At 43.4% G+C, this 20,200-nt stretch overlaps 1 protein-coding gene across 3 annotated transcripts in view; it reads right to left on the minus strand.

The window, feature by feature from the left end:
* LOC147625068 (putative RNA-dependent RNA polymerase 5) overlaps positions 1-10,715 on the minus strand; it is a 143,864-nt gene extending 133,149 nt beyond the window's left edge. For 2 of the 3 annotated variants that reach the window (XM_086818319.1, XM_086818322.1), the window contains exons 1-2: positions 9,205-10,710; positions 8,929-9,043 (exon numbers count right to left, since the gene is read on the minus strand). In XM_086818319.1, coding sequence (XP_086674445.1) covers positions 8,929-9,043; positions 9,205-9,686 — 597 coding nt within the window. In that variant the 5' untranslated portion in view covers positions 9,687-10,710. Of the gene's footprint in view, positions 1-8,928; positions 9,044-9,204 lie in introns of all 3 variants that reach the window. The other variant, XM_086818320.1, reaches the window with a different exon arrangement.
* Positions 10,716-20,200: the final 9,485 nt, after the last annotated feature.

Consider the following 20,200-nt stretch of genomic DNA (forward strand, 5'->3'; position numbering starts at 1 on the left):
CTGGCCAAGAGGATACACATTGCCTCATTTATTCTATCATGCCGGGTGGGAGATTGAGGAGATGTAGTATGGAGGAGATCATCCCAGATACTAGGCTTAGTCCTGTGAGGATTGTTGGTCGCTCGGGGAAGCACTGGTTCATTGACCCTTCTCCTCAGATAGTGACTCATGGCTCTTGGTGTTTGTGGTTATATGAAGGCAGTCCTATCAGATATCTTCAGTGGGATCCAGGAGAGTGGGAGTGGATTGATGCCTTCGATCCTTTGAAAGGCCTTCCTTTTTTCAATTTCACTGTCCGGAATTCCAGGCTTCTCCTCACTCGACAGATGCATAGGATCCCTACTCTCAGGCCTCATTGGGAGAGCTATGATATTTCTCCAGTGATACAGCGCAAATATTAGCATAGACTTTGACACTCATGCAGAAGGAGCCAAATCTCCCATTTCTTTTGGTTATTCTTACATGGGGGTCTCCCCACCAATCAGTGGAGATCAGTTTTCGGTGTAGCACCTTCCTGTCCTAGGTGTGTGGCAGATTCTGAGACCGTACAACATTGTTTATGGGGATGCAACACTGCATAGCAGATTTGGGGTCCTGTAGCCCAACTTATGGGCAAATTGAGTGGCCGAGCCATGCATGTGACTTGGGGGCAATTGCTTGGCTCTCCCAGTCCGGTCTGCAACTTTTTTATGAGGGCAGTGGTACAGATTCTGGGTATATACGGGTTTTCACAGCCCTTGGTGTTATAAGGCAAATGCCATCATATCTAGGCCTCAACCAAGTCGGGGATTCTACACAAAAGCAGTACTTCCATCTAAAAACCCAATTTCCAATTTATGAATTTCCATTCTGAATATCAACTAGTATGAATTTCAACACACAATTACACTCTTTCCTGGTAATTTATAAATTTTTGACATTTTCTTACCCACATCACTCCACATCATTCCACATCACTCCACATCACTCCACATCATTCCACACATCTGATTATACACCCCCTAGACAGAGGATTGACACCAGTTGGAGAGATTATTGCCAATATTACAACATGGCAGATCTAGAGAGCTAGATGCACGGAGGCTATTGAGGGTGTCCAGATTTTTGGGTCTCAGTGCATTAGTACTATATGGGGTGATATCATCCATACTCTTATGGCTACTTGGGCTCGCATTCAGGGGCCCTCTCGTTCTGCGCAGGCGAAGCGTGTGATATTTATGCGAGAATGGGACCGTGGCATCTTCTTTTCCTTTAGTACCATAGGTCTTACATGGCATCAAGATGCTCCTCAGTGGTTGAAATCACCTTACATATTGGGGTGATTCTATTCTTTTTCGGCTTATAGCTGTGATTTTGGTAAGTTTTTCTCACACTTAATAGAAGTCTCTTTTTGAAAAATATATATATATATACTGAAGCAAAACAATCCCAAGCAAGAGACACAAGCAGTCTCATAAGTGAGGGAGCAAAAGATTGACAAGGCAAGATGAAAAAGTGAGAGGCCAGCCCACCTATTTATAGGTGGGGAGAGCTGGCCGACTGGAGCTACATAAGCTGGCCGAATGGGCATGAGAAGCTGGCCGACTGGGAAAAAACCATACGGGCTAGGAAAAATCCCAGAAAAATATGTAAAATAGGAGTGGCCAGCCCACAATCAAGGGCCATGCAAAAGGGACCAAAAGGACACCAAAAATGGGCAAAAACTTGGGATGAATGTGCTAACAGGCACTAGGCTGCACTACAAGTTTTGTGAGTAGCGGGGTCTCTCAATGGACCTTGGCAAGACCAAGGTAAAGAACATCACATCAGATCATAGTTGCATTCTGTGTAACCTGCCCGGAGACGATAGGGCCTTCTCACTACTGTGTTCACATGTCTTTTTCTTTTTTAGTGAAGATGTATTTATATTAATAATATGAAAAGAGTACATATAAATTGTGGGTTAGTCTTCTCAAACAATCAAGAGAAGAACTACCCACAGAAACTGCTCAATCCAATATCCTCTTAGTGAGTAGTTTCATTGTATCTGATTCCCATCTGTTTACACTCACCAGACTAGCAATGTTAGCTTTCACTAAACAGATAACTTTCTTAGGATCTACACTTTGCATGCCATCATTAACAAAGACCAGAGTGTTCACATGTCTTTTAAAGAGCTGACAACTTCAAATAACATTCACTTAACATGAAATGAGAAAAGATACAAAACTGGGGCTGGAAACGGGCTGACCCCCCTTAGGAAATTATGTATTTCCAAAAGTATATTTTACATATATACATATGAAGGTGCCAAGCGCCAAATTTCCAAGTAAATGAAAACAAATCAAACAAAAGATCCAAACCCTAGCCACAGTGCAAGGTCAAGAACCAACCACCGCACAAGCCACTCCGCAAGGGGAGAACTCCACACCTGCCTACTATTCAAACCACCCAGCAGGAGTAGAGGCACCACCGCCCAAGCCATTCAGCAAGGGGAGACACCTGGCTGCAATTCAACGGGAGTAGAGGCACCACCGCTCAAGCCACTAAGCAAGAGAAAACGTTTGCTCGCTACTCAATCCATTCATCAGAAGAAGATACACCACCACCTAAGCCACTCAACAAGGGTAGAACTCCACACCGCACTCCTAACTAGGGTGGATCTCCTAAGAGATTCCCAAGTCTCACGCAAGCTTACCTATGTGGATCTCTCCCGCAACTCCTAGTCTCACACCTGACAAGGAAGCCTTCAAATCAGCAAACCACCAAGCACCTCTGGCAACTAAAACACCTTCCTAGCACACAAATCAGGGTTCAGCTGAGCACCAAGCCCAAATCAGCACCAAGACGAGGGGGCAGCTTGTAGCTCATTAAATATATTTCCATTAGTAAAAATGACAAACAATTTGTTTCACTGATTTTCTGGCGATAAAAAGTTTCAAGACAACAAATTAGGGTTTCTGCTGGCTCCTCTATGGTGTCCTATTTGAGCCCTTGGGCCCTAGGGCTGACCATGTTAGCATGAGGGGCTCGTCACCCCACACCTTTTCCCACCTTTTTCCTCATTTATGGAGTCGTGGGTCTATTATTTGCCCAGTCGTGTGCTAGTCTAGTCGGCTGCCCCTTTTTGGGCATATATATAGCCGGCCCTGGCCCCCCACACACACTGTATTCGCCTCTTGCATGCCTTGTGCCTCTACGTTTTGGCTTGCTGCAGTCCCTCACTTACGAGATGATCTTCCCCCTCCTTCTCGGGACTTGTACCAACATGTTCATCTTGTTTGGTTGATATTGAGAGCAAGTATCCACCTGCGTTTTTCTTCATCTCTCTCTCTCACTCTCTCTCCTGCGTTTCCACTTTCCCATCTTCTGTTGTGCATTGCTCCAGTTATGACACACGAGTGTCCACTAGTGGCTTTTGCTTTCACCTTGGTGATTCATGTATATCATGGCTCAACAAGAAGCAACCAACAGTGGCAACATCGAGCTATGAAGCTGAGTACAGGACAACTTTTACAACAACTATGGAGTGTGTATGGCTCAAACCATAGTTACCACGGAACGTCGTTCCGCCTTCCCGGAACGCCGGAACGCCGTTCCGGGCGAAGGCACGTTCCCGGAACGCCGGAACGTTCCGCAAAAAAAAAAAAAAAAAAAAAAAAAAATTGCGGAACGTTTGTTTTGCTTGCAGAAATGTATGTTCATGTCTTGGGGGAGCAAATATTAGGAAGCATATTTGGCTATCCGTATACAAAAAGTTACATTTTTTTGTGTCATATGCTGACATGTCATATGACGTGGCGTTCCGCGACGTTCCCGATCCGCTCCTGTTCCCGTTCCCGCTCCCGTTCTAGCATCCGACGTTCCCGGAACGTTCCCGTTCCGTGGTAACTATGGCTCAAACGCCTTTTGGGAGATCTTGGTATTGCATAGTAGTCTCCCACCATCTTCACTGATAGCCAGAGTGCATTAGCCATTGCGAGGGACCCAATGTTTCATGCTCACTTAAAGGACATTGAGGTACATTATCATTATGTCAAGGAGAGGCTCATTGCAGGAGAGGTTAGCCTAGCTTATGTGTAATGGAAAGGGCAGTTGTAACACGAAAATCTTATCAATCATGAATACTGATCAAACACATGAACATGCCAAATAAGAGAGAGAAGAAGACAACTCTGCACAATACACCACACTAAGTGCCAATAGATAAGCTGAAGCCTGACCCCCGCCCCTGCCCCTCCCCCCCTTTATGATTAGATTACCAAAAAGGAGTCTGAGTCAAATACAACCTTGCAGGTGCCCAGGGATTCTCCACTGGCTAGCACCCGATTCTTCCAGTAGAAGATGAAAACAAAAGCAAAACATATGCTGAATTCAAATTTCAGTGTTCGTTCACAGAACAGGAGAGCTTTCCCAGCTTAGAGCACATGCAAGACAACCCACAGCATTTCCACATCAACCCAAGACAACCCTATATAACCATCTTCCACCTACCAAGCCCATAAAGCAAATCAACCAACCTTAAGAGGCTGTTTCAGCAGTTGACCAGCTCTCAGAAGCCTCAGAGGAAATCGGCCAACAAAGGTTTTCTTGCCAAAAGATAACCGGCCAGCAGAGAAAAGTCTTCGCACAAGTCGACCAGCTTCTGATGTCCATAGATGAGCCAACAGCTTTTCAAGGGCTGTTAGCAACTAGCCAGCACCAAGAAAAGCTCCAAACAGTCGACCAGCACACACAAGAGGGATTGGATCCCTGAAGCCAGCAGTTTTAGCTCTTCCAAAACCAATCAACCAGCTCCCCCAACCACCTGGAAAGAATCACATCATCACACAAGGGGGGATTTATAGCATTTATATGGTAGTGATGTGTGGATATAGACTAATATCGGGCTGGGATGCGTTTTCCTTTTTTAGGAGGTTTTTTTCCCTGACCATATATACGCACTCTCATGAGTCTATAAGTGACCATATATACGCACTCTTATGAGTCTATAAGTGACCTTATCATGTCACTTCACTTGTACTTCACTCATTCTCATCAATCTACTTTGAGTGTTGTGATTCCATCTATCTCTCCTTGCTTGCTACATCTATGTATGTGTTGCAACTTTCATCTCCACTCCAACAAATTGAGAAGATTTAGGAGAGTTTGGATTTCTACACTTGTTCAGCCCCATAGAAGCTTTGGACACAAGCCTTGGAGAGATCAGTAGTTTGTTGCAAGAGGCCAAATAGAGCAAACTGGCTGGTTTCAGAGAGCACGAGAGGAGCATCCATCGAAGCCTTGCCTCCTCGCAGTGGCTTCAAGAAAGTACCCCAGATAGCTCTTGGATTGAGACCCAAATGGCTGCAGCCCGCCGTGCAGAGCTTAGCTCTATTAAGGAGCCTCCCAAGTATCAATTTGTGCCCGAGTCACGCCAACCGTAGAAAGGGTGGGAGGGGTGGCATTGACAGCGGTAACAAGCTAGTCCCAGAGATCCACTCCACACAAGGCCAACTTCGCCTTCACCTTCCACAATGTATAGTTGGAGCTGTCAAAATATGCAGCGGAAATGATAACCAAATCTGAGACCACAAGAGCAAGTAGAGTGCAGAAAATAGACAGCACAAGAGAAGGAGAGAGATAGGCGTATAACTCTTCTCTATACACAAGATCCCGAGAAAAAACTGAATGAATACAATGTGGGGGCTATGGGGCCTATTTATATGGCCCCATGAGTGCAGTCGGCCAGCGCATCATGCCCCACCAGCCCTCACAACTGGGCACAGCCAGTCGGCCAACAGAGAAAAAACCCACGACTCCTTCTGATCAAGTCGGCCAGCTCCAGGTGAACAAGAGTGCAGTCGGCCAGCATCAGAAGCTCCTGCCAGCCTGTGGTGGCAGCCACCCACACCATGGAAAAATGGGGAAAAAATACAGGGAGTGAGGAAAAATAATAAAACACCTAAACAGGGCGGGCACACCCACAACAGAGGCCCTGGTGTTTGGTGTCTGATAAAGACAGGAGATGACTTCTAACAGGAGCCATCCAACTCGACAGACTTAGAGAACGTATGAAGCACAATCGAGGCAACCATCAGTGAACTTGGGCTCAATTCTCAAAAAAGAAAATGCACAACTCAAAAGAAAGAAGTGTCTACCATAGGTACCAAGCTACCACCAAAGCCAAAATTCACACAAGACCCCCTCTGCAAGTGATAGTGTCCACTGGAGAAGAAAACACTACCAACAAAGGGACTGCAAACCTAAAAATACAAGCCGACCAACTTCCACACCTTAGATGAGAAAAATGCTGAAGAGAAGGTACCTTCTTGCTGAAAACAATGAAGCCCAAGTGAAGGTAGAGCGACCAGCAGCTACTGTCCAGAAAACGCAGCAACTAGGGGCTGCAGATCTGAAAAACACAAAGCAGAAGGGCTATAGACATGGTAGAATATGGGGCAGCAGAAAAATGCTAATCCTAGAGCGATGATACCATTGATAGAGTGTGCACAGAGCGGAAGGAAGGTGAGCACTAGAATGTTCTGAACTCTGAGAGAGTTTCATAAGTGAAGGATACAAAAGGGAGCAAGTGTGTCAACACATGAACCACACAACCACTAATGAAGATATGGAATGGGACAAGACAGCCCACCTATATATAGGTAAAGGGGCTAGCAGACTGGAGCAACGGAAGCTGGCAGAGTGGAGCTACAGCACGCAACCTGGGAAAAATAAGGGTGGCCAGCCCACGACCAAGGGCCAGAAAAGGGAACAAATATGGGCAAATATATGGGCAGCATATAGGGATGAAATGCTAACAGGAGGTGGAGAACCACCGTTGTGGAACTCCCCACCGCTAGAATTGGGTGGCTTAAAGTTAAGCTACTCTAGGAGTGCATTGAGGTGTTGTCGGACATTCGGGCTCATCTAGAGAAGACCAAAGAGATTCACCACCATCTTACTCTCCCTTAGTAGATCTTCCACGAAGAAGGGTTGGATTGCGAGACAGGAGAGGTAGGTGGTTTGTCCGATGCGGAGGGATGGTTATGGAGATCCTTGAAGGCTTGCAAGAAGGACTGGTCTATGACTGTGCAAGGAAGTGGAAGATTGGTATCATTGGGCTCATCCCATGATTGACTGGTTCTTCTGGCATGGCCCTCTTTTGTGCATGGGTGACCGCTATGGCTGATGGTGGATCCACCTGAATGCTTGGTGTGGGTGTGGGGGACACAACAAGGGTGGGGGAAGGAAGTGTGCTGTCTGTAGCAGAGCAAGCTTCCGGCCACCTCAAAAAGGGTGGGTTAACTTAGTTGTAAAGAGATCCATGACTGAGGATTGAAAGCCGGATGCGGTGATAAGGCAGCCTTGAGATGGAGCCATGGAAGGAATGAAAATCCCCCTATATGGGCTTGCTATTGACAAGCCCACTGGCCACAAATAGTAAGCTTGGGAAATTCATAATTACTAAAAGAAGGATGGTATCTAATTCTAGATTTCTTTCATTATGTGATTAGGGTTTAATTAACCTCACATCTAGTTTGTGAACAAGGTTAATCTAATCTCACTTTTTCAAGTGAACTAAATGATGTCTGGATTGTGACAAAAGGATACTTTTATTGTGAAGATGGCGCTATTGCAATATTGAAAGCTTCCATTTGTTGGCACAACTCCAAACTCTCAACCCAATTACACATATGAAGCATACAAACCTAACTCTGAGCCAGCAATTGATTGCTTCAAGACATACACAATTCAATCGAAATACACAAAAAGCCTTTTTCTTCGATTAACCTCCCATTCTTGACTAGATCTCCAAGTAGTTTATTCTATGTGCCCCTTTCTTAGAATTTCCTCAAAAGAGGCTTCTCTCAATGCTAGACCCTACCTTACCTGGCCCAATGTCTACCACGTGGCCAATTATGTCTCTAAGGCTTAACCCTCTTCAAGCCTTTCACCTTAATTTATCAATTGATGCCTTTTGGCACCCCTTTAACCTTTCCTCTTTACATTGGTCACCTCAAACATTAGCCTAGAAGTCTAGATTCCCTACTCAAGCACCCGCTCTTAGAAAAATCCCACCAATATGACATGCAACACTTTCACAGCCTATGAACGTTTGTCTTTAGAAACAACATTAAAGAATCTCTCCTTTCAATTGTCGTCTTGTCCCGAATGAGCTTTCCTCTACCCTACTGTCATTTTCACCAAATAATACAAGTACTTGGTATGTCAAGAATGTTTGATCCTCACATCAAGAATCTTTCTAGTTCATGTGGAAGACTAGGTGGTTCAATCATCTACGAGATTATCCTCATCAGCAATTTTCCTCTTAAGCAACTTACATGAAACTCTAGATGTTCTTAATATTGTATTCTTCTTGTAGCTTTGATTTATAAGTAACCTCACCTATGCATTTAAATTCTGTGAAGGGGCCATAATACCTAGGAGAATGCTTTGGGCGTTTGCCCATCTTTAAGGTTTCAAAAGAATCAAGCATTCAAAAATACTTCATCACCCTCAATAAACTCCACCTTGCTGCAGTGTACTTCACATTGTTTCTTGCTCTATCTTGTGATGGAGATTGTCATGCCCAAGGCTGTCCTAGAGCTAGCACCTAGCTTGACCATGGTCTCAAGTTATTTCAATTGGGACCAAAAGTAGTTTGGATTCAATGCAAGTCAGTCATGGAGTCCCTTCTCTCTTTATTTAAAATGAATCATGTTCAACAGAGAAGCATAACGATCAAATCCTCTTTATCTGATCTCAATCACAAAAAGAAGTGAGGCTGGTTACAAATAAAAGCAACCTATGAGTGAGGTGATGACCGACCCATTCAGGCCGCCCAATAGGAATGGATGGGCGATCTTGCCCATCCAACTCCCCACCTGTCCCATGGACTAACCAGTAAGTCTTGCATAATATAATACAACCAACAACAGAAATAGCACAACCAACTCTAAGCCTTACTTTTGATAATTTCCTGCAACATGTGATTTGGCACAATCGACCATCGATCTCTCTCATGTCCATGTCCTTATACCTCCTTACCTCTTCGACAGAAAGAACCTTCTCCCAACCTCCTCTGTAGCAAAGTCCAACACATTACTCACATGAACTTGTAATAGCACTGAGGACTTTAAAAAAAGGATGGGATGGACATAGATTTCTATGTTACATAATAAAAAATGGAAAGACATTGTCCCCCCAAAAAAATGTAATTTAAATGGGTGTAAAGAACCTCACTTGGGAAAGTGAGATAACACAAGCAAAGCTTTTTCTTGAGAAAGGTCTCCGTGTGCCTCCAACAGGTCTATAGATGGTAGTGAAACATTGGACTGGGACATATTGTTGTACCAGTCTTTCACTTTCATAGTCCTCTCCATGTCACGTGCATATGATTTTTCTCTATGGTTATTAAGTGCTGCTGTGAAGTCCAGTTTCTTGGGGGTAAGGTCATCCCTGCACAGGTTTGCTTTCCCTTTTTCGAATGACCCCATCATGGAATGCCTGCTATAATTTATGTGCTGTGTGGATGTTTGTATTAGACTTTGTGGAGGTGACATAAAAATAGGGGATTTCATTGGAGAGTGTCTCTCCTCCACTTTCTCTACCTCTCTTAAAAATGCATCGTCATACCCTTCAAGATCATACAATCTCACTGCATTTTCTCCTTTGATATGATCTGTAGGCATTACCACACAATATGAAGGTGATGATTTCAACATTGCTTACATATGTAGCCCCTGCAAGTCACCAAACTTGGCAGCCCTCCTCCTGGATTCAAATGTTGCACAATCTTCTTTGCTAAGAGGATATGATCACTACTTTGAATTGCTTGGAATACCTGCCGTCCAGCTTCCACAGAAAGAGCTGTGATCATTCTCGAGGGCAAACATTCAACCCATCAATTCTGCCCTCCATCAGGCGGCAGAAAACACCCTGTACTCTGCACACGACCATAACAGCCCTCTTTCTGGTAAACGATTGGGCATCCTGTTTTCTGAAAGCTTTGCAGGCATCCAATTTGATGTTAACACAGCTCTGGGGTAATCCCAGCAGCAGATGAGAGATAAGTGATCTGAATAGCATGCTAAGGGCTCTGAAGCTTTCCTTCCAAGCATCAAAAGCTAGCCATGAAATCTACCCAAAAGCTTCTATTAAACTATTCGATGCACAGTTCCTGAAAGACCCATTTTCCAAAACAGCACTAAAAAGCCCCTGTGACAAACGCCATGTAACACCCAAATTCTAAAATGATCCATTTTCCAAACACCATGAAAAGACCCATTTTGCAAGACCCACTTCGAAAAGTCTGTTCTGGAATGTGCGGACCTCGTTTATCAGCTGTATACGGACAGCATGGCCACACCCACATGGACTAACATAACGATACTGATGCGCAGAAAGCCACACTCGGTCTCTGCTTCTCTCTCTCTCTCTCTCTCTCTCTCTCTCTCTCTCTCTGTGTATGAGTGCGCACTTGCAAATGAGTCTTCAGAAATGAAATTCACCCAATCTCTGTTTCTCTCTGCGTATTAAAAAAATTCTGGGATCACCTAGCTATAATCTGCATTTTCTGATACACAAAACCTTTGAATGTCCTGAAAGAGCACTGCTAATGTTGCGACTAAATCGAATGGGAATCTCAGCAGAAGACCGGACCCGATAGACGGTGTCACGGTGGACTGTCGGAGGCTGTCCTGCTCGACTGGATTGTGTACGCGCAGCTGCGCAGAAAAGGAAAAAAAAAATGCCTAAGAATTTAGAAAGAAGATGCCCAAAAGTACTTCGGACACGAGCCATCCCCATCAAAAACCGTGCTTTGACGGCACCCGTATAAATACGCTTGTCTCCTGTTACTTTGATTAAAGTATTGAAGTATTGCAAAATGACTGCTTAATCACATGCTACAAGATGCCATCCCCCCTTTTCCCATCTAATTCAAATTTCAAAATTCCCTCTTCTTTTTTGTTTTTTGGAGAAAAATATGTATGTATATTCCAAGGAAAAGAGCACACCCAAATTTTTTTGGGGTTGTCAATATAAAAAAAAGCGGGTGGGCACGAGGCGGCACGACTCTCCATCTATGGAGTCTTTCTTTCCTAACAATTGTCGTGCCCATTTTCGAGCATTTCAGGTATGAAAAACTTGTGAAAATTCCGAAAACCCATCGAAAATTACATTGCATCTGTTACATCCTTGCTGCCGTAAGTTTCGAGGGGCAAGTCAGAAAGCAACCCTGCACGGTGCATGAGCCGTCATAAAGAATTGTGTAATGTTTAAACCCCTCAAGATGCTCATGAATCATTGATTCTTCCAAGTTAACTAATCATAAGAAGACAATGCTCCAAAGTAACTTAGATTTAGCACTAGAAATTAGAGAAACTCTCGGGATTATTATAAGTAAAATATACAAGTTTCATCCCTTGAAAATTAAGACAATAACTAAGCTTAATCAGAATACACTGTTGATTGGGTATTGAGCACTAGACCGTCCCAAGAGCATAGTTAACTCCATCCAAGAAGGGTGCATGTCATACCATATAATTTTGCCTCATCCAAGGCGCCAAAGGGGAACTAATTAAGTTGCCTTCTAAATTGCACCACCTCTTTGGTAATGTGGCAATATATGGGAAGTAATAAGCCATCCAAATGAAGGTAGTAACATTGGGTCTTATAAACATAAGCATTCTCTTCATTGGCATATGCAAAAGACTAGATCTCTCACAATTTAGTACACTTGCCAACATCATGGATCCCATGGGGACTCATAGTACCCCACTCACATATACACATAACTTCCTCTATGATTACAAGCAACAAACAAACCGCACATGGAGTTTGTCGAAGTTCTCTCTACTAGTGTCTACATATTTCTCTAATAGTTGCATGCCATGTCATCACCAATTTGGGGACTTCTTGAATATACGAAAGTGCCCATCATGCTATATATCATTGGAAAGGTCTCGAGACAAGTAGATTCCAAATGTGCAATCCCCACAAACTTTTGATTTGATTTGCATAAATTTCACCATGAGCCCATTTTTCTAGAGAGAGGAGGTGTGGAAATCCTTAAGGGGCAAAAATGAGAGTCCATATTTTGCCTAATGTGTATCTTCTTCCAAATTCCAATATATTAAATCTTAAACAATTTAAACATGTAACCCTAAGTTCTAATGATTATAGGCTCAAAATTATAAAGGTAGATTAAGTTCATCATTACACAAATCTTCAAGTATTCTTGCTCCCTACATAAATCTTAAACAATTCAAACATGGAACCCTAAGTTCTAATGATTACAGGCTCAAAATTATAAAGGTAAATAAGTTCATCATTACACAAATCTTCAACTATTCTTGGCTACAAAGATCACGTGAGGATTATGTGCACATAACAAATTAGAATAAAGTAGTAACCTATATGCTACCATTGTGGATTCCCAAAGTTAGTTGATCCCAATGATTGATGATAACTTTGAACAAAAATTGTTTACTAGAGTTGATGATAGTTCTAAGGGCCTCACTTGTAAGAAAACCTTTTCTAGAGTTGATGATAGTTCTAAGGGCCTCACTTGTAAGAAAACCTTTTCTAGAGTTGATGATAGTTCTAAGGGCCAAGATTGGAGAGGTAAAGATACAGTTGCAATAATCTAAAAAAGCATGCTAAAGGAATATAATGCACCTATCTCACAACCTTGAAGAATCTACCAAAGCCAACATTTGATGGGTGTGTCTCCTCCCTTTTGGAGAAGGAGAGAGAATTAAAAGGAAGCAATCCCAGCATCATTGAGCATACATTGTTCAACAAAAGCAATGTGAAGTGTCACAATTGTGGTGGCAGGAAAGGACACTTTCAAAATGAATGCAGGTTGAATGTAATCATTGCAACAAGTTCAAGAAACTTTATGGAGACTACTTCGACCACCAATTATAAAGAAATCCCTATAGTGATAAGCTCTTCTAAAGAGCAAGGAGTCAAACACCACGACTACCCTAGCCATCTGTTGTAAAAGAGGGGCCACCATATGTATATTCTTTTAAAAACCATGTATACAAACCTATTACTACTCTTTGAACATAGGTGATATAAAGGTTTCTTACAAGTGAAGCGTCTATGCTATTTAACTGGGTCATGATGCTTTTCATTTTACTGACAAACTGAGCCAACGACTCATTGAAGTTTATTTGTAGACCATAGAATTCAATCTTTAAGTGAATTTCATGGTTCTTTGCCTTGGCTCCAAACATGAGATTCAATGTATCCCATGCATCCTTTATGTGTTCCTTAGAGTCAATGTGATGAATAAGACTAGGGCCCGGATGTAAACCAATAAGTGACAATGATTGTGCATCTTTTTTAACCCACCCTTCACTTGGTTCATCCAGCACATTTTCCTTAATGACTTTCCACAATTTCATATGCATTAGAAGATACTTCATTTATGTAGCCCAGGCGTGGAAACCTTCCCTATTGAACTTCTCTACATACGAAGTGATGCTTGTTGATGTTGCCATAATGATAAGGTCTTACCAATGAGCTCATTATCCTTCAGTGTCTATTCTTAATTTTTGCTTCTAGAGCTTCCTGAGGATAGCCCCAATGCAAAGTTAGGGCTTGTGATGTGTAAACACACTAAATACAATCCTAATTGCTCAATTGTATCCCCAATTGCACCCAATTTTTGTTAGTTGCATATTCATGATTAATCTTGATCACAATGATTAAGCAGTCAAGAGAGTGGAGACTCAAATTGAGCTTGTGGAAATAGACATTGAAAGGGGTTTTTGCATGAGGGTGTTGTCCTTGATGAAAACTAAAAGCACAAGCAAAGACTCCAGTTCAATTTTCTCAAAACATAGCTAATTAGGGAACAATTAGGTAATTGTGTTTTGTCTCCTCACATCGTGACCGGGTGACAAAAAATGCTAAAATTTTGGCTGGGATTAGGTCATAGCATTGCTAAGGCAACCCTAGAGGGGCTTGCCTCAATTCGACGCACACACAACGAATGACGCAACGAATGGCGCGAATAACTAGTCAGCAAAAAAACGTAGACTGCAGGTGATTGGCGAGACGAAAATGGTTGATTCCTCCAATGGAAAGGGATGCCTTGAGGTGGAGAAGAGTTGGCTTGAAGGGTTTTGCAAATGGTTGAGAGATTGAGGAGAAATCAGCAAGTCAATGTTGGCCACAAAGAGGAGAAAGTGGACAAGATGAATATTAGTGACTAATTGCTTGATTAGTGAAGTGTTTAAGCTAACATGAGTCGATATTAGTGATGTGGAGATAGGGAAGGCTCTGATACCATGTTAAAATCCATGGTACCTTCACTAATGCAAGCTGATCACATGCTAATGATGAATGATTACACTAAGCTAAGGTGGATGGTGTGATGTGTGCATGCAATAGACTCAAATCAATTACGTTCCAAGATAGATTAGCTTGGACCCATAGAGAGACTTGAGATGTTTGCAAGTGCTTGTACTTTCATTGCTTGAAAATGACCCCTTTTATATGCATAGAGTCCATCTTTGCTTGTTCCATGCATGTGGGATAATCCAATTTTGCCATATGGCTTCATGGTCACCTACTCATTCCCTGCCCCTACATGTGCTCTATGGCACCGCACTTCTCAACAGACACCTCAATTGGTACCCTCGGATAGTGTGACACCTCTATCGGTACCCTCACACATCTCATTACCTATATTGCTAGATATAATCCACGTTAGTTCAACATTCAATTGAACACATCAATTAATCCCAATGTTGTCATAAGAAATAGGCAACCATAATATCAAATCACATGTACCAATTTACCACGGTACACATGGGCGTCGCCGATATAAAATAAGAAATATAATTCCCAATACTTAAGAGTAGTTCTCATAACATTCCCTCTTGCGTGGGTTGCAACTGTCCCAGTTGCATAAATCCATGAGTGGATGGCTTCATGATTGGTGTGAAAAACTAGATCAAATGCAACAATCCAATCAAATGAACATATGTGAAACAAGTCTAAGTGTCCCATACCACAAAGGCACATTCCACATATACACATAAGATGGTAAACGATAGAAGACATAAATGTGTTCAGTGTATCTACATGAAATGAATCTAATGTTCCATACCACCAGATTAATTCCACATATCACTCCCTTAGAATAGAAGTTTGAGACAGAGTAGCTAGTTTCCTCTGAAACTTAAATTTTGAGATAAATTTTCTTTATCTTAAAATTATTATATTATATTTAAAAAAAATAAATTCTTAGTCAGGATGTTATAAATCGATATCTAAAGTGAGCATTCGGGCGGATGTTCCCAAAAAATAAAGAAAGCAAAAATTTCTAAATTTCTAAAATTTTCAAATCTTTAGTAGTGCTTATGGTCTACCTTCCTGACTCACTATACTAGGGTCATTTTTACACTCATAAAACCCCTCAAAAGACCATTTTTTACCTTAAGGGTACGTTCACATGATGCAAGGCAAAAGAGACCCAAAACTCCTATCTTGCCCCCGCGCACGCACCATTGAAGCTTTTCTAAACTTTCCCGTACACCGTGGATACCTTTCGGTCATGGTTGCATGCCCCAAGTGGCCCCATTCCATTGGGCGACATGACCACCATAGCATATTCAAATTTCCCCACATACCATGGACACCTTTTGTTCACAGTTGCATGCCCCAACAAGTGCCCCTATTCCATTGGGCAACATGACCACCATAGTACATTCACATGTGGTCAACCATGCCACACACATCTGTGAGGGCAACCATAGTACATTCACATGTGGTCAACCATAGTACATTCACATGTGGTCAACCATGCCACACACATCTGTGAGGGCAAAACGATTTCTGAAGAGTCCTCATCTAGTGGTCACCTCCATACATGCACCTCGGCAAGGATAGATGCCCCAACCACACTCTTGTACCTTCTTCTATATCCAGGGATCTATTCCCACCCCCCACCCTTGTACCACCTCCCCTTGAGCCACTGAACTTGACATTCCAAGCTCAGTACAAGCTCTAGGAAGGGGAATGGCATAGCACCCACATACATCACATACACAACCCATGTGGGAGAAAATTTTCAAACTTTTGTCGAAATTCCACGGAGTTGGACCCTTGTACCACCTTCCCTTGAGCCACAACTTGACATTCCGAGCTTAGTACAAGCTCTAAGAAGGGGAGTGGCACAACAATTGCACCCACAGAAATCACATACACAACCCATGTGGGAAAAAAATTTCAAACTTCTACTGAAATTCCATGGAGTTGGAGACCCTGTATTCCACATATAGGTTTTTAACCAAATCTTTCAGGTATTTAAAATTTTCGACGATGCAACCAAAGTCCATCTCCTTGGACTTAGCCTTGAAGGCAAGGCAGTGCATTGGTTCCAATCCTTGGACCCTCAGCACAAAAACACTTTCAAAGCAGTGAGAGAGGCCTTCATTCTTGCCTTTGCACCCTACGGGCCCAAATAGAGCCCCATCATCTAACTGTTCCAATTGGAATATAAACCAGAGGAAACCTTACGACGCGACTACATCGCACACATCAAGTACCTTGTGCGACTACATCGCATACATCAAGTACCTTGATTCGCGTTGTTGCAAAGAGAGGGAAAAATTGAGTGACAAGCACTTAATGGATCGTTTGCTCTTGGGCTTACACAATCCAAGGCTTCACGACCACATGTTGGTCAAGGACCCCTCCACCATTGATTAAGCCTGCAAATGGCTGCTCTTTCTTGATGACAACATGTGAGAAAGCTATTCCATGCAATTGGCCACTGTGCTAATAACAACCCAAAGCTCATTTGTAACATTACCTTCCTCTCCTCCCGGGTATCAAGCCTTACTGGTGGCACCACCCCCAGCTAACTACTCACACATAGTGCCGCCAAGACCTTCTCTAGTGCCCATGTTTCTATTCTAAAACTGTTGCCTCTCCAAGCAAACCCCATTGCTCATGGAAAGATTCAAACCAAGTCAATTATTAAACCCCTGGATCCAATGCGCTCCACCACCCCTCACATCATATTCCTTTGCCGGTGCCTCACATGGACCCTAAACCAATTGTGCATACTATAGGTGCATCCGCAGGGAAACCACCTCTTCAGTGTTTCCTCTGCTAAGGGACTCCATAGAGTGGCTGAATGCCCTCAAAAGAAAAGCCTACAAGTGACACCACAAATGTCATGGATGTGGAATTGACCATTACTACAAGGATTTCCCTTTGCAATCAGTTTCTCACTCCACAGTTGAAGGTATGCCATCCCTCAACGTGTTGAGCATTCACCATGGGAAGATATCCACTATCCCCTTAAATGTCATCTCACGGTTGCAGGACAAGCTAAAGAAGGCCACATCCTCCTCCTCTGGGAGGTGATGATCGTGCCGAAATGCCACTCCCCCAAAAACTCACCAAACGAAAAAACGACTAGCTACATATCCCAATGTCATTCTCGAGAAGCAACGTCTTTAGGAGGCCTAAGCAATGGTAGAGAACTACTAGGCTCAACTTGAGCCGTTGCCCATTTTTGTGACCTTTGACCTAGTACCTGAGTGCATGTTGCCTCCCATACCTACTCAATGTGTGAGTCAAGAACATGAACTTTTGCACTAGATAAGGCAGGCACCCCTGCTTATGCTCAAAGCCAAGGAAGATCCATTTGCCAACATGACATTGACAAATGAAGATCTAGCCCCACATGTGCCTCCTAATCCTCCAGTGTTTATTCCACAGGCGGCCAAGCCCAAATCCCACATTCACATCGAACAACTCGATGTGAACAGTGACACGAGTCTGATGTCATAGATGCAGGAGCACTCCAAGTAGTTATTTCTATAGGAAATAACTAGTTGGAGTGCAAATTTCATGTCATAGATGCAGGAGCACTCCAAGGTCGGATTATCATTTCAAAGAAGTGGATTGATGCCACTCACTAGCCAAATCAATTGGCCAGTGAGTGGATTGATACCACTCACTGGCCAAATCAATTAGCATGAAGAAACGACCACCATGGAAATCAATGGCAACAAGGCCACAGTCCTCTTATGTCCCCAAGAGGAAATCGTCCACACATCCTCACCCTTGACTGCCCTTCCCCTCACATGCTCCATCCTCATCATCGGTAGTCTCCCTTGTTTCCCCACCCCATGCCACACTAAAGCCGCTTGAACGAGCACTGTCGACACCCTCCAACAATGACAATCAAACCTTGTTGTTGCAATTCCCCTCAACTCTACATCCTCGACCACCCACAATGTAAGCACCCCAACCTCTTACCTCTATCATGAAGACAACCAATGGTGGGTGCTGAAGTATCTTCTTGTAGCTTAGGGGTTCTACAATGGCTACACAAAACTCTGGATCCCAAAACAGCCATTCCAAAAACCCAAGCCGTGCAAGAAACCAACTAAGCTAACAAAACCCAACCCCAAGGCAAAGCTTCAACATTGGCTAGTCCCCAACCGCCAAGGCTACTATGAAGGCAACACTTGCTTCTGGCTACCCAAGAACGCCGCCTGTGCTCATCCACCACAAGAACTCCCTCGAAAGCTATGAAAAAAAGGTCCCATGGCCAAAAGTTAGGTAACCCCAAGCACAATGCACCCAATAACGTTGGGTGCCTACCAATGTGCTGAAAGTCAAGACTTCCATGAAGGCAACACACACCTGCGGCTCCTAAAGCCCCAATCAAAAGCCTGTCCTCATTGTCGACCACCTTCTCCTTGCTGCTCAAGGCCTCGTCAACAAAAACCTAACAACCCTTGTCAACCATGGGCCTTCATCACTCGGCAATGATGGGTGCCCTGGGCGTCTAAGACGGCAATGATGGGTGCCCAAGTGCCTCTTAGATGCCCAGGGCTTCAATGATGGCAACTCCATCATTTGGCTCTCACGGCATACCCCTCAGCACTTTGCTGCCCAAACCATCCCAATCGAGTCGGTACCTATTCAATCAAAGCGGCAAGCAAGTCCTCTGTCCATCAATACGGACTTGCCCACACCCAACCCATGGGCACTCAAAAGCTCAATTTGCTCAGCCCTTTTAACCACAGGAGCCTTAACCGATGTTCCACCCACTCCACGACTTCGTCCACCAAACCAAGAGGCAGTGTTACAAATGTCAGAGCTTATATGACCACTCAAAGATAAACTCAAGGGTAAGCTTACAAATCTAGCCAAATGGACTAATTAGTACAAAACCCTCTTTAGGGGTGTTGAGACCAATAAACACATCGCCTGGTTAATGGTACGACTCATCGCCTAGATCTTCTTAATCACCTATGCTTTCCTTGATGCAAGTAAGGGCTTCCAACGAATGCATGACCTTCCTATTGCTCGGGGACGACATTATGTTCCCCAAGGTTGCAGTCAATTTACCCTGCAATCCATTGCGCTTGCTATGAAGAACATAAACTTGGAAAAATAAGGAAAGAATGCAAGGGATATGCTTAGTAATTCCAACCTTACATCTTGAGTAAATAAGCATTAGAGAGAAGTGGGGTAAAAGAGAGAGAGAGAGAGAGAGAGAGAGAGAGAGAGAGAGAGAGAGAGAGAGAGAGAGAGAGAGAGAGAGAGAGAGAGAGAGAGAGAGAGAGGGGGGGGGGATAATAAAACTTTTACTCGAAAAGAAGAGAAATAAGGCATTAGGGAAACATTTAGATTGAGGAGTAAAATATAATTGATTAGTAAATAGAGGCGATGGGTTATAAAATATGAGGGTTAGTAAACCACATCCTCAACTTAGGGGATCAATTAGTGGGTTAGAAAAATATGAGAGGTGAAAGAGTGCACAGAGCGGAAGCAGAGTGGCACTAGAATGTGCTGAACAGAGAGTGCAAGAGAGAGAGAGATATGGAGCAAACTATGCTGAATATACTGAATCAAAACAGTCCCAAGCAAGAGACAGTGATAGTCTCATAAGTGAGGGAGCAAATAAGTACAAGACTCTATGAAAAATGAGAGGCCAGCACCCACTATTTATAGTGGGGAAGAGCTGGCCGACTGGAGCTCAGAAACAGGCCGATTGGAGCTGTTGGACATGGCTCACTGGAAAAATGCCATAATGGTTGGGAAAAATCCCAAAAAAATACTAAAAAAGGGGTGGCCAGCCCACAAGCAAGGGCCATACAAAAGGGGACCAAATGGGCACCATACAGAGCAGAAACTGGGGATGAAAGTGCTAACACCCCCTCTCAGCACCAGATGCTGAACAAACTCC

The sequence above is a fragment of the Cibotium barometz genome, chromosome 24, assembly GCF_041138505.1.
Source record: "Cibotium barometz isolate CiBa-2024 chromosome 24, ASM4113850v1, whole genome shotgun sequence".
Taxonomy (NCBI): Eukaryota; Viridiplantae; Streptophyta; class Polypodiopsida; order Cyatheales; family Cibotiaceae; genus Cibotium; species Cibotium barometz.